At 24.7% G+C, this 16,668-nt stretch overlaps 1 protein-coding gene across 1 annotated transcript; it reads left to right on the forward strand.

The window, feature by feature from the left end:
• Positions 1 to 220: 220 nt before the first annotated feature.
• Positions 221 to 11,221, forward strand: LOC128964203 (CCR4-NOT transcription complex subunit 6-like). Its single transcript, XM_054310763.1, has 8 exons — positions 221 to 499; positions 559 to 702; positions 788 to 1,051; positions 1,126 to 1,224; positions 9,545 to 9,926; positions 10,012 to 10,163; positions 10,226 to 10,637; positions 10,707 to 11,221. The coding sequence occupies exons 2-8, from the start codon at positions 567 to 569 to the stop codon at positions 10,927 to 10,929; spliced, it is 1,668 nt and encodes a 555-aa protein (XP_054166738.1). The 5' UTR covers positions 221 to 499; positions 559 to 566; the 3' UTR covers positions 10,930 to 11,221.
• The last annotated feature ends 5,447 nt before the right edge of the window (positions 11,222 to 16,668 follow it).

A 16,668-nucleotide genomic window follows, 5' to 3' on the forward strand; every position in this document is an offset into this window, starting at 1 on the left:
ATTGAAAACACAAACATTAGTAATATAGACGTAATTTATGGACACATTGATTGTAAACTAAGAGACAAAAGCCTTGTTTGAGTTAATATTCAAATTACACTTAAATAGTGTAACAAAATATTTGGTACTTTTATGGAACCCTTTAGACGAATCATACGATTGATGAATGCCTTAACCATTGCTATGTTTGAGTGTATGTTTGGACACACTATTCAATGACATATACTGTATGTTTAACCCATACTTCACAACACAACACAACAGTTGTGTTTCAATGAATGTCTCACTGAATCATACAATCAAATGAATGAATGAATGAATTATTTGTTAGTTTTTTTTGTTTATCAATCAATCAATCAATCAATCAATGAATGGTTTGTTTAGTTTAAACATTGAAGACATGAATTGCATGTGAATTGGTATCGGGATTGCAGTCATTCGGGTATTTTGGCCAACAATTTGTCAATACATCCATTAATTTTTGTAATCCTTAATGCAGGTATGAATCAGTGGTTATTGTGATAATATTTGACCATTTTTTGTGTGTCCGACTCACAGATAACTAAATGTCACGTCCGGGACATCGAGACCGCGAACGAGACAAGTATGAGCCGCCAAACCCGCGCCGCACGCACTCTATTATGTCTCCCGAAGATGTCCAAAATGGCAAGAAATCTTCGTGGCCAGAGTTAGAGATAACTGGTGTGTATTTCCCGAATAAAAAAAAACAATTTGATGTTTGATTACATTTATTGATTAATGTCTTCATTGATTATCACTTCTAAAGGTTCCATTCGAAACTTGAGTCCGCAGTTATGGTCAATGACACACTTGACGTCTCTCTATCTTAACGACAATAGTCTGAGTCGTATTCCGCCAGACATCGCACGGTTGACATCATTAATGCATTTGGATTTGTCGTGTAATAAACTGCGTTCACTGCCCGCCGAACTCGGAGATCTAATTTTGTTGCGGGAACTGCTCTTAAACAACAATTACTTGCGATGTCTTCCCTACGAATTGGGAAAACTGTTTCAAATTTCAAATTTAGGTACCAAAAGATGATTGTGTTTATCAATTGTTAATCAAATATGTTTTTATTTTGTCTACAATTATGACTGATAGGTCTTAAGGGAAATCCTTTGACACAGGAGTTGTTAGTGATATATAACGAAAATAATGGAACGCAAAGACTGTTATCTTATTTGTTGGACAATCTCGTCGGTCAGTCATTTGTTTATCATTTTATTTTTTACTTTTAAATTTAATTTTAAATCAATGAATTGATTTTTAAGTTTTGATGCATTGATTTCTAATCAGTGATAAATTAGTTTTATAATTGTAGTGCAAAATTGTGATCTAAAATATTTAAAAGATAATATAATTTTTATTTAAGTTAATTGTTTAAAAAGTCTAAAAAATATATTTTTAATAAGTTGTGAGTGTTTTGTCGATAAAATTGAATGACGTATTTATTTGAAAACAATTTGCATATAAAATATAAAAATTATCAACATTTTAATTGCGCGCTTAATGTTACGATTATTTAAATGACAATCATTTATATTTTTTGATATAAATTTGCAAACTTTGAATTGTATTTTATTTTAAAGCATAATTTAAACATAATATTTAATGTAATTATAAAACAATAATATTGTCATTTTACAATTATTACCGTAAGTTAAATATATGATTTACAATTATAATATGATGTTTTGTGCTAAAGACTTTTAATTAAAACATAATAATAAAATACGATGACCTATGGCTACATTTATTAAACTATTTTTGTTATCTTTAATAAAAATATAATTTAAATCAAAATTATATAATTTATTTTTAAGAAATGTATTTAAGATTACAGTAATATTTTCAATAGGTTACCATTAAATACAATTTGTTTAATTCAATGTTCATTTCAAAAGTTATTAGTGTGTTGTGAGAAACGAGTTTTAATATACATATTATGTATTTAATAATGCGTTTGAAAATATTGAGGAAATTACTGATATGAAACCAATTGCACATCATTTACAGTATATACTACTGTACAGTATATGATAGTAATCCGGTTGATGAGTGAATTTAGTTTTAATTATTATTATTTTTTCTTTATTTAATATGTCGTTACAATGTTTGAATAAAATAATATAGTTTTAGCGTTTTCTTATAAAATTCAATTGAATCAATATTCAAATAAATTTCATGCACTTTACAGGTAGTCTATTGCATAGCAATTAAGTATGAAATTGAATAAATTATATAATATTGCAGGACATTAGTTGTATCGAAAATAAATTTTTTATTTTTGTGGAAATGCTGTAATTGTTGAATATGAAAAACATTGAAATGCATAATTTAAATATCTTTTAAAGTGATTTCTCACATTAAACAGCTATCCTATTGGTAATAATCCAATTGTTATGTAATGAGAAATAGAGATATACACAGAAAATGTATATCTATTATATAATCACATAACAATCTGCTGTAATGTTTGATGAAAATCATGCGATATTTCGTGGCGTTTGTTTCAAACAAAATACTATGACTTCCGTATGTTTGCCACTCTTTTTGCTGACATAATTATGACCTAAACTCCAGAGGTATAGGTCAGAGGCGTTGACGATATATTAATCATTTAAAAAACGCCTTACAATCTGTTTTATTACTACTATGAAAGCGTAATATCTATTCAACTAAGTTTTTCAGACTTAAATTATTGTTATTATTATGATTATTATTAAGACATTGTTTATAATTATCAGTTGACTTTATATTTGATTATATACTACTCTATATGTATTGATTATATTGTATGATTGATTGATTCAATTGATGATGACAGCGGGTAATAATACATATCTGAAAAATACATTGAAAATAATTTTACTAATTTGTTTGTTATTATTTTCAATGACTATTAAATCATATACATTATATTTATTTAACTGACCGTAAATATTCGTTAATTATTTTCCTAATGTTGAACTTATCTATTTATTTTACTTAAGTATTTGAATTTTTCTTTCATACAAAATTTGTATGATTTATAAATTAAATAAATTATTAAAGTAAATATTTTTATTTAATAAAAATATAGATAAATTAATATTGTTATTTAAATTATCATTTTTAACCGCATTTGCTTAAATGTGGTTATATTAAAATATTTCAAACTAATTATTAAGTAAGCATATATATTATTTTTGTAAACTTTGAACGTAAGAAATTATTATAATATGTTATTAAATCTATAGCATATATTAATATAAATTATATATTGTAATACAAATAAAAATTTATTGACTTTTAGTTATTTATTTTTCTAAGAGATACTTAAAGTTAATTAACATTTTTAATTAAATAAATTAGAAGTAATTTTCTACTCATTATTATTATTATAAAATAAAATAACAAATATAAGGAAAGGATTGATACAAAAATAATTTGTGAATGATTTTTTAAAAACTTATTATATAAGTAATTCAATTTTCAAGTTTAATTTTAATTAAAAGATTATCACATTTATTAAAATAGCATTGAATAAATTGGGAAAATATTTGGAAAGTTTATAGGTTTTAAGTCATAGAATAGAACCAATGGTTTAGATTTGAAAATTATTTCATTTTATCAATTTTTAACTCTATTTAATGTTAAAACTTTACTCTACTATAAAATGCAATAATACTGTATATATAAAAATTGCAACAAAAATAATGAAAGAAAATATTTTTAGTGATTTTGTCACTATTTCATGAATATATATAAAGCATTGTCACTATAAATAGATAAATTATGAAATAAACTTTTATTAAATTAAAACTTATACTGTAGTAAACCAAGTAAACTAGTACAATTTAAATTATTAGTTTTACACAATCATAGTTTAATATAAAGTTATCAAAATTATTGTTATTAAAATTTGTTATATTGTTTATGAGTTGGGTTCGATCAAATTCCTTCCATGTTTTATATCCCAAATGTTGCTTATTTTATCTCATTCCTGGGAATTCCTATGGAATTTATTTCCTTGTGTTATCACCTATTGAACCCTAAAAATCAAATTTTCTCATGTTTTGAAAAACAAATGTTATATTAAACTGTATTTTGAGTGGTATTTATAAAAAAGTATCACTAAATTTATTGTTAAGTATTTCTATGAAATCTTATGCGAATTATTTAATTTTTGGTGCTATTTATTGTAATAATCTAAAATATATTTTCCAAATAAATTTAGATATTTTTCAATAAAATTAGTGTGATTTTATTAGGGAACTTCCCATGGAAAATTGCCAGAACTCTATATATGACTAAGAAATTTATTTATTAATGTTACAAAATTAAGTTAGATTTAAAATCTTATTATTTGATAGAACACTATGACAATGGCTATATATATATATACAGTTAGAAACAATTGACCTAGGTTTAAATAATTTATAATGCAATTTTACATTTTAGTTGTTTATACATTTGAATAGTAATTTTATATGTATTATAGCACTTGTATGTAATCTCGGAGAGATGTACTGTAATAGTATTACAAAAAAGATGTTTAAAATATATTTGAGAAAAATGATTAGTTTTTGAACATTTGTTTATTATCTTTGAAAACAATGTTTGAATTTTGATATAAACTTAATGTTGATATCTTTAGTTTAAATGTATGATTTGATTTGTAATTAATGTTTAAATTAATCTGATGGACGACACATAAAATATTGTAAAGTTTAATACTAAGTGATAATTTCCTATATATTATTTGATGACTTGGACTAAATGCAAATTTTTTAATTATGATATTTGGTTGATATATAGCAAAAGGCATTGTTTTTTAAGTTTGTGGAGTTTAGGTCACGAACTGGTAATGCGCTTAATCTGATGACTGCCTCTCTTTGAATGTCTATTTACTTGATAGTCATTTAGTCGTTTGTGAAAAAGTATGTTAGATGTATGTTATGGATAATAGATGACTGAGTGGGGCTAACCTGTTGTTGTTGGGGGAGAACTGTTAGGTCGGCTGATTGTAATCACTCTAACAAAAATTGGTGGAGTCGTCCAACAAAAGAGCACACATAGACACCGGAGCTGTACATAACAAGGAAGTTATCTATTGGTGTTTCAATTGAATCTGTTGTGTATAAAACTGTTAGCTCTGTCTCTCCATACAAGGCTTATACCAATTTTTATGTAATGTTTAGTACATATTGTAAACTGTAAGTCATATACCAGAGAGTGTGGGCTTTTTATCAAAAGGCCTTAACTCTTAAACTACTTTACTGTATAACGAAATGCGTTAATATTTCGGGTCATTGGATATGTTACTTGTTTTGCTGGTTGCTGTGTGTGTGCCTCTCAGTGCCATTCAGTGATAGTATTTACAGCACATCCCATCCCAACACACCATTCAGTCTATTTTCATACCAAATCCATAACCATTACTATAATACCAGTGATCTTCTCTCACAATTCTCTCCACTTGTTGTCTATTTTTTCGATAATTTTTCATCTATTTATTAATACCTCTTATAAACAACTAAAACCATAGTCAACATTACCGTTACATTTAATTATTTAGTTTTCAAGTTATTTTAATTTCAATCGTTATTTAGTGATTGTAATTGTAATTGTTATTAATTTATTAAAATTTTATTTACTATATTTATTTACATAATGTGATAATAGAGTTGTTCATATAAATAGAAAAAGTGATTAAGTTTATAAATTTAAAAATTAATATATTTATATTTAAAAAGTTATTAAAAGTTTGAAAAAAGTTTGTCTTAAATAATGGAACTTAATTTAATTGATAATTGAATGTATTTGAAAAATTTTGCCGTTATTGTGATTAATTGGACACCGATTATAGTAACCGAAAATGTCCGAAATGGTAGATATATTGCCGCTTTGGAAACTGGCACTTCACGCACAGGGAGTGCCAATCATACTTCCCAATCAAACTACTAAATGTGTCAATTCATTTAATAATAAAAATAATATGTTATATAATAATAAAAATGTTAACAATAATAATGATATGTTTATTGTTGATGACTTGATATTAAAGAATAGTCAGAAAACATATTTTAAAGGAAATGATCTCTTTCTCAGTCATCCAATCAATAATAGTCGTCGCAGACAAGCGAAACATGTGTCCAATAATCATAAGATTCATAAATCTATTATTTCAACAAATGTTGACAACTTTGACGATATTTCTGATTCATCTTCATGTCTAAGTTCTAATGAGATCAATAACAGTGGATTAGCCACCAGTGATGAGGCAATAGTAGTGCGAAACAAGATTACAGATAAAAGCTTTAATAACGATAGCATTAGTATTGCATCCGAAGACTCATCCAATGCTTCTTCTGATTATTGTTTGCCACGAGTTATCAAACCACGAAAACGCAGAAAAAAGACGAAACAATTGAATCAATTAAATGACACATCTTTTGATAACACAAATGGTTTCATTTATGGTCAAAATATTTCATTATTTTTATCAAATCAAAAACCTGTGATTTGTTTGCCACAAACGGATAAATCGGTCACCAAAAGTAATAAATTATATATTTATTATATTTTATATAATGATTACATTAATATATATATTTATTACAATAATTTATTAGTATAATAGATTAAGATATTAAGTCAATTAACTTAAATTTGTTTAAGTATTGTGAAAATGGACATTAATTGACATTAGTTAAAGTTGTTTAACAATTTTAAGTAAATAATTGCAATATTTTTGTTTTGTTGACTTTTAACACAACAAAACTCATTTCCCGTTAGTTTTTTATGATTATCATTATTACTATTATGACTTTCATTTAACTCATGAGAACTTTAAACTTTAAAAAAAAGTTTTAGTTTTTCTTATGATTAGCTCTGGGTTTATGTCATATATTATACGTTACAGAATATACAGTATAATCATATATTTCATGACTTATTGTTTTAACCGATTAATTGTTTTTATGACGAGTTTAGTCACTTCTATTATATGATGAATTGATTGACAAAAATATTGTTAATAACTATTGTACAGTACTTTTATATAACAAATGGTTTTTAAATATGATTTTATAGACTACAGTTTTTAAACAGAGTTAATGGTTTATGGTTTTCTATTAATTAGGAGTCCAAATATCATTTATTTTTTATTTTGTTTTCATATACTTTATTGAGCATAAAATAATAAACAAATAAATACCTTTTTCAAAGTTATTACATAACTCTTAACTTAAAACCATCTGCTGACAAGTTTGCATAAAAAATCAAAATTTTAAATTAATATTTAAAGCGAAATGAATTCAATGTTTATAATATACTGTATATAATTCTTGTTTAGTTTATATACAGTATATGAATACATTATACTGTATGATATATTTTGGACAATTTATTTATCACAGACAAAAAATACATACCTTTGTTAATAATATGATTTGTTTTTTGTTATTTTGTTATTTATTTATTTTGTTTGAATACATTGTGAACTTAGCATTTTTAAAGAAAATATATATATATAATGTTTAAGCTTACTTTAATATATTTTTCTAGTATATAAATTCACTTTAGTTTCAGTTTATTTCATTTTTATGACACAACACAACAAACATGTTTTGAGTTTATTTGAGAGTTGATTTTCAATGATTATTCAGTGAAAAAAAGTTTTGGTACTGATTTACTTGACATCCAACTAAATCAAACTTCCTCTCAAAAACACAAACACATACACACACTGTACGGGTTTTTTTGAGACAAATATTTTCAAATTAAGATAATTTGAACTTTACATATATTTCACATTAAAATAATGTATTTATTTGTTTATCGGTCGGGAAATGTAGCAGTCATTTGAAAAATTTGAAAATTATTTTCATTAACTTATGGATTTATTACATTTTTATTAAATATTTTTTATTTCTAATTAAACTAAAATTTTAATTCTCGTTTATAAAGTTTTTAAACAATTTTTTAATGAAATTATATGAATTCTATATATTATATTAATTTAAAATAATATTAAATTATTAATTTAATTTATTTTTTTATACATTAATTTACATATTGTTTTTAAATATTATATTTTTTATATTATGAAATTTAAAGGAAGTGGACATATATTACAAAACATGAATAAATTTATAAAATTGATAAAATTTATAAATAAGTTTCAACATATTTTCACATAATTTTTACACAGTTATATTTAATCATCTTGTTTTTACATACATTAAAATATATTTTTAATTTAGACCTGTATCATTTACTCTAAATTAATTTCTATAAAAATTTCAATATATTAATTATTTTTTTAATTAACACTTTTTTTAAATATATATAGTATGTAAAACATTGTCATTTGCTTTATTGAATTATTGAATTATATTTAATATTTAGTTGATATTATACAGAGCTGTTCTAATTTTACTAAATTGCATACAATTAGCTTATTATATAATATATATGTTAGTTTATTTATAATTATAAATTTTTAGAATATTTAATCATAAATATATAAATATTTATTAAACATTTTGATTTTATTATAAATAATTCAATTCTCAAACCTCTTACAATTTTTAAAAAATTGTACAATTGTATAATATATCTATAATTTTTTAAGGGTCAAATACTATAAAAATAATTAAAATAATATACAATAAAACTAAAATGCATGTTATAATAGCTAAAAATATTTATTGCGTTTACCTAAACTGTCAAATGTTTGCCTAATGTAACTTAAATTTATAGGAAATATAATAAATAAGTTACAATTATAATGTAATTGTAAAGAGTGTTATCAAATAATAACTATATATTATAAATATGTAAAAAATAAAATATAATTATCTAAATCATGAAAATTAGATGAGATGTTATAATTGACTTTTGAAAAATGGCAAACACTTTGCGAAAGAAATTTTTGCGTTAATTTAGTTTCAGAAATTTTTTTTGTGTCCATTCATTAGCCACTGGAATAAGTCATCACAAGTCATGAACTTGTTTTTCATCTTCATTTGCATTAAATTTATATTTAATGATAGTTTTTATTATTTTGAGTGCAATCAACATAATAAAGATGATATTCATTGGCATTCATATTAAATATAAGGACTCATCAAATATTATCCTCTAATTTACATAATTTAAATTTTATTTCAAAAAGCGTTTAGTTTTAAAGATACTTCAATTGATTGTCACTTTTTGTTAAAATACTAATTTACTATATAATCACATATATGTACATTGAAAGCGAAAAATTGGTGCTTTTAATTCTAGTCATTATTTTGTCATTAAATATTATGCGGTATATAAAAGTAGATTTACTTTTACTTAACAATAAAAATAAAAATATAATTTCTTCTGACAATTACTTAAATATCACTTTAAACTTATTTCAAATTTATTATAATAATTGTTTTTACAGTAATATGAGTTGATTACTTAAATATAGTGTTAATATTAATAGGGTTTTTAATAAACAATTTTAATAACTAATTAAAATTATTAATTACTTATATAGTGACGGCCTCAAGACCTCCGCAGCGTCCATGGATTCCGTCGGGACATCCCGATCGTAGCCGAACGACCAGCATTTTTACCGTAATGTGTTATAATATATTGTGTGATAAACTGGCCACTCGACAGCTGTACGGCTATTGTCCCAATTGGGCGCTGGCCTGGGAGTATCGGCGGAAAGCCATTATAGAAGAAATTCGTCACTATTCAGCAGATATTATATCACTACAAGAAGTAGAAACGGAACAGTTCTATAGTTTCTTTATGCCAGAACTGACACGTGACGGATATGATGGCATATTTTCACCGAAATCCAGGGCAAAGACTATGTCGGAGAAAGAGAGACTACATGTGGATGGATGTGCTATATTCTTCAGAACTAATAAGTAATTATTTAATTATATGAATCAAATTTATAATAATAAAATATTATTATAAATAATTACTAATTTAATGTTTACAATGATTTAGATTCAGTTTAATAAAAGAGCATTTGGTTGAATTCAATCAGCTGGCGATGGCTAACGCCGAGGGATCGGATGATATGTTGAATCGCGTGATGACTAAAGATAACATCGGTTTGGCCGCACTCTTACAAACCAAAGAGGGCGCGTTTGAAGCGGGTATATAACAAACTAACCCGACTATAATTGATTGTTAATTAAACTATTTATTTAACCAATAGGTATGTTACCGGATCCATCGCAAGCGAATCATCCATTATTAGTCTGTACGGCACATATTCATTGGGACCCAGAGTACTGTGACGTTAAAATGATCCAAACAATAATGTTAATGCATGAATTGCGATCTATTGTCGAGGACTCGGCTCACAGTTTTAGACCGGGCGCCCAAAAAGCCGACGCTAACAGTATTCCATTGATCTTTTGCGGAGATTTGAATTCACTGCCCGAATCGGGAGTCGTCGACTTTTTATCTAATGGTCGTATATCAGCGGATCACCCGGACTTTAAAGAACTCGGATATAAGGATTGTTTACGTAAACTGAGTTGTTCTGAGCGAACCACTGAATATACTCATCCATTCAAAATAACAAAAGCTTATGGAGACGATGTCATGCCATTCACGAACTATACGTCAGTTATATTAACTATAAAACTGTTGTAATACTAATAATAATACTTAAAAATATTTATTTCTAATAGGTTTGACTTTAAGGGTGTAATCGATTATATATTTTACTCGAAGAATCACTTAACAGTGTTGGGTCTATTGGGACCATTAGATCCCGAGTGGTTACGTGAGAACAAAGTTGCCGGTTGTCCCCAACAACACATACCATCCGATCACTTCCCACTGCTTGTGGAGTTTGAACTCGACATTAACGCCGCACAGACACTATCTAATGGACACCTTTTACGCAGATAACACCTCCACAATCACACATCTGATAATTGATTGTCTATTTTATGTGAAATGAAAAAAACATTTATTAGGATTCACTGTAAAAAATGTCATTTATATACACTTCTTGAGTTTTATGAGCTTTTATTCGAAGGTTTAGATGATATTTGTTTTTAATGGGCGTTCAGTTTGATTATTGAAATAATATTTTTGTTGTTTTTTAAAATGAAAAGTTATTTCTCAATTATGTCGACCAAAATGTTCGCCAAATTAATTATTTTAAAATTAATTATTTTTACTTTTATTATTCTTATCACGTCTTATAGTACTTATTATCATTTTATCGTATAATTATTTACTTTATTCAAAATGCATTATTATTATTATTAGTATTGTTTTTGTAATTTAAGAAATAACTTTAATTTAAATTTTTAAAAATTGTTTCACACGAAAGTTGACAAATAAAAGCTAAATTTAAATAAAAAAATCTTATATTTATTTATAATTTAAGTCTATTGATAACCATTGTCTCAAAATATTGTCTTAATTTAATATTACGTATAATTTAATTAAATCATTCATCAAAAACTTATATTTATGTCGCTTAACATTATTATAACAAAATCTATTGAAAATAGGTATAATGTATAACAACTATTACATCATTAGTTAATTTTTTAATTAATTAATTCAATAAATGTACCGTATAGACCCGCATTTAGCCCCTAGCCATCAGGGGCTATATGTGAAAATTTGAGGCAATAAATGAGATATAGCCCACTCTACCAAATGTTGATTTTAATGAATTATCAAATACCCCCACTATTTAAATAATTGAAGTTTTTTTTGAATGTTTGTAATTACGCCCTAAAAAATGCAATCTATTGACAGATCTATTTAATACCAAATAATACCTACAAATGGGTAATTTTCAATTTAATGACCGCTCGGAAACTGATTATTGTGTTAATTATTATTTCTATCATTACTGTATTATCATATATTTAATTTTAGCTATTTTAACACTAATTGCTATTAACCGGCCTTTAATTGTTTCTGATAGCAATAGATCGATCTTACATATAATCCTATCCCCCAATCATTCCCCCCACGACTTAACATATAACACCATTAGGGGGTATTTGTAAAATCAGCCCCACACCAAATGTTGATTTTTAAATTTAAAAAATTTGTCATGGGGGCTATATGCGGGTCTATACGGTAATGTATATTACGGTAATTTTACAAAATGAATCTGAGATTTACATAGAGTTATCCAAAAATGAAAATTCTAAAAAGTTTCAAAAAGAATTTTTTTTATAGATTCTTATGTTTTTTACAATTACTATCTCATAATTATTACTATCTTTACTGTCTTTAATGTTATCATAACTTTTTTACTTAATGTACATTAATATCAATAGTAATCAAATACATTTCTCATTCAAAAATAAACTTTTATTAATAAAATTATTTTTTAAACCTTTATACTATTTAGTTAATAGTTTGTATAGTAATAGTTTATACTGTAGTACAGTATATATTGCAAACCAGGGTTGAAAAAATACAAGGTTTTGAATTTTGAATGTATAATACAGTAAAATACAATGTAATGCATGTATTATACAAATTTTAATACTAATATATATTATGTTTAAAAAATTACTTTAAAATATTTAGTAAAAATATAATTGCTAGAAAATGCATTATTATTATTATTACAATCATTGTTTCTAAGTTATAAAAATCAAATAATTTAGAATAAAAAATGAAATTCAATAAAAAAAATAATATTAAATTTATATTTATTATAAAACATGATTTACTTTGTTTATATCAAATGCTTTTAGCAATATGTGACACTAATTTGTTTTTGTAAACCAAATTTGATTATGTATTTTACATTGTATTATACTGTATAATACGCTTTGTATTATACAAACATTTTGTTTCTGCAAACACTAGTGCCAACAGAATATACAATATAATACAGTACTGTATATACAATAATAATATTTTCATTTAAAATTATATTTAAAATTTTGCAAATCTCTAAACATTCACAATATATTGAATTACTTAAAATAAATACATAATAACAGCATATCTCTAACCCCTCGCACCTTAACCTCTAACACACGGCTCTGAGATATATTTCAGTTGACCGCCAGTACTGCTGATGAAGGAAAGTGGTATCTCTTTCCTAAACACGTTTCCAATATATTAATATTTGTTAACTAAGTTTGTCCAACAAATAAGTGATTAAATGACATAAATTTATTAAAATATTTCTATTTTTTGTTCAAAAACAACACAATTTTACGGAAAAGACGTGAAACAGTTGTCCAATAAATTTGTTTTTTAATATTTTCTAAAATTTCAATATCTTATAAATTTGTTGACACAACACATCCTAATCTTTAATACCGGAGCTGTAATACATTGAATGTTGTTTTACTGTATTTTATAATATTCGTTACACAAAAAACACTATAAAATATCTATAATATATAATAGATTCTATAATGTCATTAATTTTACATAGTTTTTGACAACAAAAAATAATTTATTAAGTTATACCACAATTAAATTTAGTCAACCGATTGAACAATTAATTTTTGCAATTGTTTTTATTTTCTAAAACACAATATATACCCAATTCTAGTATTTTATTTGTTTCATAAAAGTAATAATATATATACAAAAACATTATATAAATAATTATCCATGGTTAATTATATTTATAATATTCTAAAATCGGTTATAGTGATGGTGTAATTGAATAATAAAAATTATTGAAATAAAACAAAAATAAAACGTTTGAATTGTATTCAAAACGTCCACACAATTAGTTACTAATGTATTGTTTAACAATCAATAAGATTTGCGAAGAAATGCTTATTTGTAGCAAAAAATAATTTTCGAAATAATTATATTATTGACTCAAAAAATTATTAGTAATAATTAAAATTTACTTAAGAAAACTTTAATTTAATTTAATTATTCTAATTTTTATTTACTAATCTTAATAGTAATCTTAACAAAAAATAAGTATTTCTCAAAGATATAAATAACAAAAGCGATAATTTGATCCAATAATTTATTTTGAATTATCAAATAATTGGTATATAATACTTATATTGTATTTTTCAATTCATTATTTTTCAAAATAAAAACTTTTTATTTATATAACAAATCATTTAATACTTTAGTACTGATATTAACTGTATTTAAAATATTAATTAATTAAATGTCAATTTTATAATAAAACTTATTTGAATTTTGTTAAAAGTATGACACAATCAATAAAAAACACAATAATTAGTCAAAAATATAGTAAATATTGGTTATTAGAAATACCATTCAATAGTCATAAATAGCGGGGAATTCATTGTATAAATAAAGTGTTGTTCAGTGGATAATATCTCTTGGAGTGAAACAAAGTCTACAACTTATGCATCCATTTGAGTGAATTTATTAGAGGATATGGTATATGGATTGGTGTATGGATTGGTATATGGATTGGTATGTATGGATGGATTGGGTGCTCTTGAGTTGTTTGAAGTGCTTTATAGCTACAAGAGGTTGCAGTAGATATAAATGTAAAGAGACTGTAGTACTGAAGTGCCAATCGTGAAGTATGTCTAGTATTGTGTTGAGTGTATCGTCAGTCCACTCCATATCAGCGCCACTTAACACTCCGGCAAACCATTTACAGCGCACAACACTTCACACTCGAGGGTCTCAAAGACCCGACAAGAGGTATGTATGTGTATGTGTATGTGTATGTGTATGTGTATGTGTATGTGTATGTGTATGTGTATGTGTATGTGTATGTGTATGTGTATGTGTATGTGTATGTGTATGTGTATGTGTATGTGTATGTGTATGTGTATGTGTATGTGTATGTGTATGTGTATGTGTATGTGTATGTGTATGTGTATGTGTATGTGTATGTGTATGTGTATGTGTATGTGTATGTGTATGTGTATGTGTATGTGTATGTGTATGTGTATGTGTATGTGTATGTCTCAAGTGTTAGCTATCAGCTCATGTCGTTGAGTGGTATATACAGCGAAAGATAGAAAGAGAGACAAGAATTGTTAATACATTGGATGACATATAAAACATACTTATTATATACTGTATGTATAAATAAGTTTTATATAATATATAATACAATATATTGCAGTTAACGCTATCATACACTCGAAAAACTTTTAATATCACGAGTTTTGAGTATAAATGTCCGATAAAATCATTACAATTATTAGGCAAACCTTACAAAATAAAAGACCACTTTTTTGTTGTTATCATTCACTTTGAAGTACTTTTGCAAATCTCATAAAATACTTACAATTTGAAAATATCATTGATTTGTTTGACACACACAATATGTATCGCACCATAAGCTTAGCCTATTTTACATATATTATAGATATAAAATAAATTAAATCAAACACTTGAACTTCAGTGTATTAAATAACAATATTTAAGGTATAATTAGATCGGATTTTCATAATTTAAAATATTTACTAATTAAATAACTTTTTTTTAATTACTAGTAAAGTTTATAACTATAAACAATTTGTGTGTTTGTTTTAATCTAATCATTGCAATCACTTAACACCGATATGTTAGCTCTATTGGGATATTTAGATCCCGGGAGTGATTGTGTAAAAGCATTTTAGTACATAACAATAGATTCAATTAATTTTATTAAACACACACACACACACACACACACACACACACACACACACACACACACACATACATACATATGCGCGCGTTAGGAATATATATTGACACTTAAAATGATTATTTACTACTAAAATATAGAGTATAATATAATAAATTGTTTCAGTGATAATGTTTGTCACAACAAATAATTATTACAAATGATGAAAAAACTTTTTCAATTGAATTAATAAATTAAAATATTTATTCTTATATTGCGATTAACATTAATGCTAGTTTAAAATGTCATTTACTAAATATTAAATGTCATAGATTGACATCTCATTTATAATATTATTTTAATGGCATTTTAGTAACAATCTTTTTTTTAATAACCATTATCTATAATATCTATATTATAGTCTCTATAATAAGTTATAATAAATTATAGTACAGTATATGCATAAGATTTTAAAAGCTATTAAACTAATCCATTGCAATAAATTATTTTCATTAAACTTAGAATAAAATGACACAAAACTCTTATTTTAATTTAATTAAAGTTAATTTATAGTTTGTGGCCAAACATTAAATATTTATTATATTTAACATAAATAAAACAATGAACTCCAAAATATATTATATAAACAATATTATTTAAGTTTTATATATTGACTTAATTATACAACTTATTTAACTTATTTATTCAATGATTAATCATAATTAAGACTACTTCATGACATTTATTGTCTGACACTTAACTAACTAGAAGTGTAAACATATGTTTATCGTAAATCACAAGTGATTTTCTAAACCATAAGTAATATACAGTATATGTATATAACTAATCACTTGTCAAACCACTGTTGCACTTAATATACTGCACTTAAATGCTAACAAACACAGAGTTGCAATAAATTAAATTAATCAATAAATTATTGATTTATACATACATTCATGTTATATACTGTAAATTTATATATAATCATTTAAATCATAAAGATAATATTAAATTTATTTAAAAAAAAGTTAATATTTTGTTAATTTAAATTTAAAGTAAACTATTATCTAATAATACACGTT

The sequence above is a fragment of the Oppia nitens genome, unplaced genomic scaffold, assembly GCF_028296485.1.
Source record: "Oppia nitens isolate AA-2021 unplaced genomic scaffold, nextdenovo-longstitch-racon4-pilon3 scaffold8_pilon_pilon_pilon, whole genome shotgun sequence".
In the NCBI taxonomy this organism is placed as follows: domain Eukaryota; kingdom Metazoa; phylum Arthropoda; class Arachnida; order Sarcoptiformes; family Oppiidae; genus Oppia; species Oppia nitens.

Coding starts and splice junctions, on each gene's coding strand:
- LOC128964203 (XM_054310763.1), top strand. CDS start 567: ATGTCACGTCCGGGACATCGAGACCGCGAACGAGACAAGTATGAGCCG. Junction 703..787: donor GCCAGAGTTAGAGATAACTG/GTGTGTATTTCC, acceptor TCACTTCTAAAG/GTTCCATTCGAAACTTGAGT. Junction 1,225..9,544: donor TTTGTTGGACAATCTCGTCG/GTCAGTCATTTG, acceptor TTACTTATATAG/TGACGGCCTCAAGACCTCCG.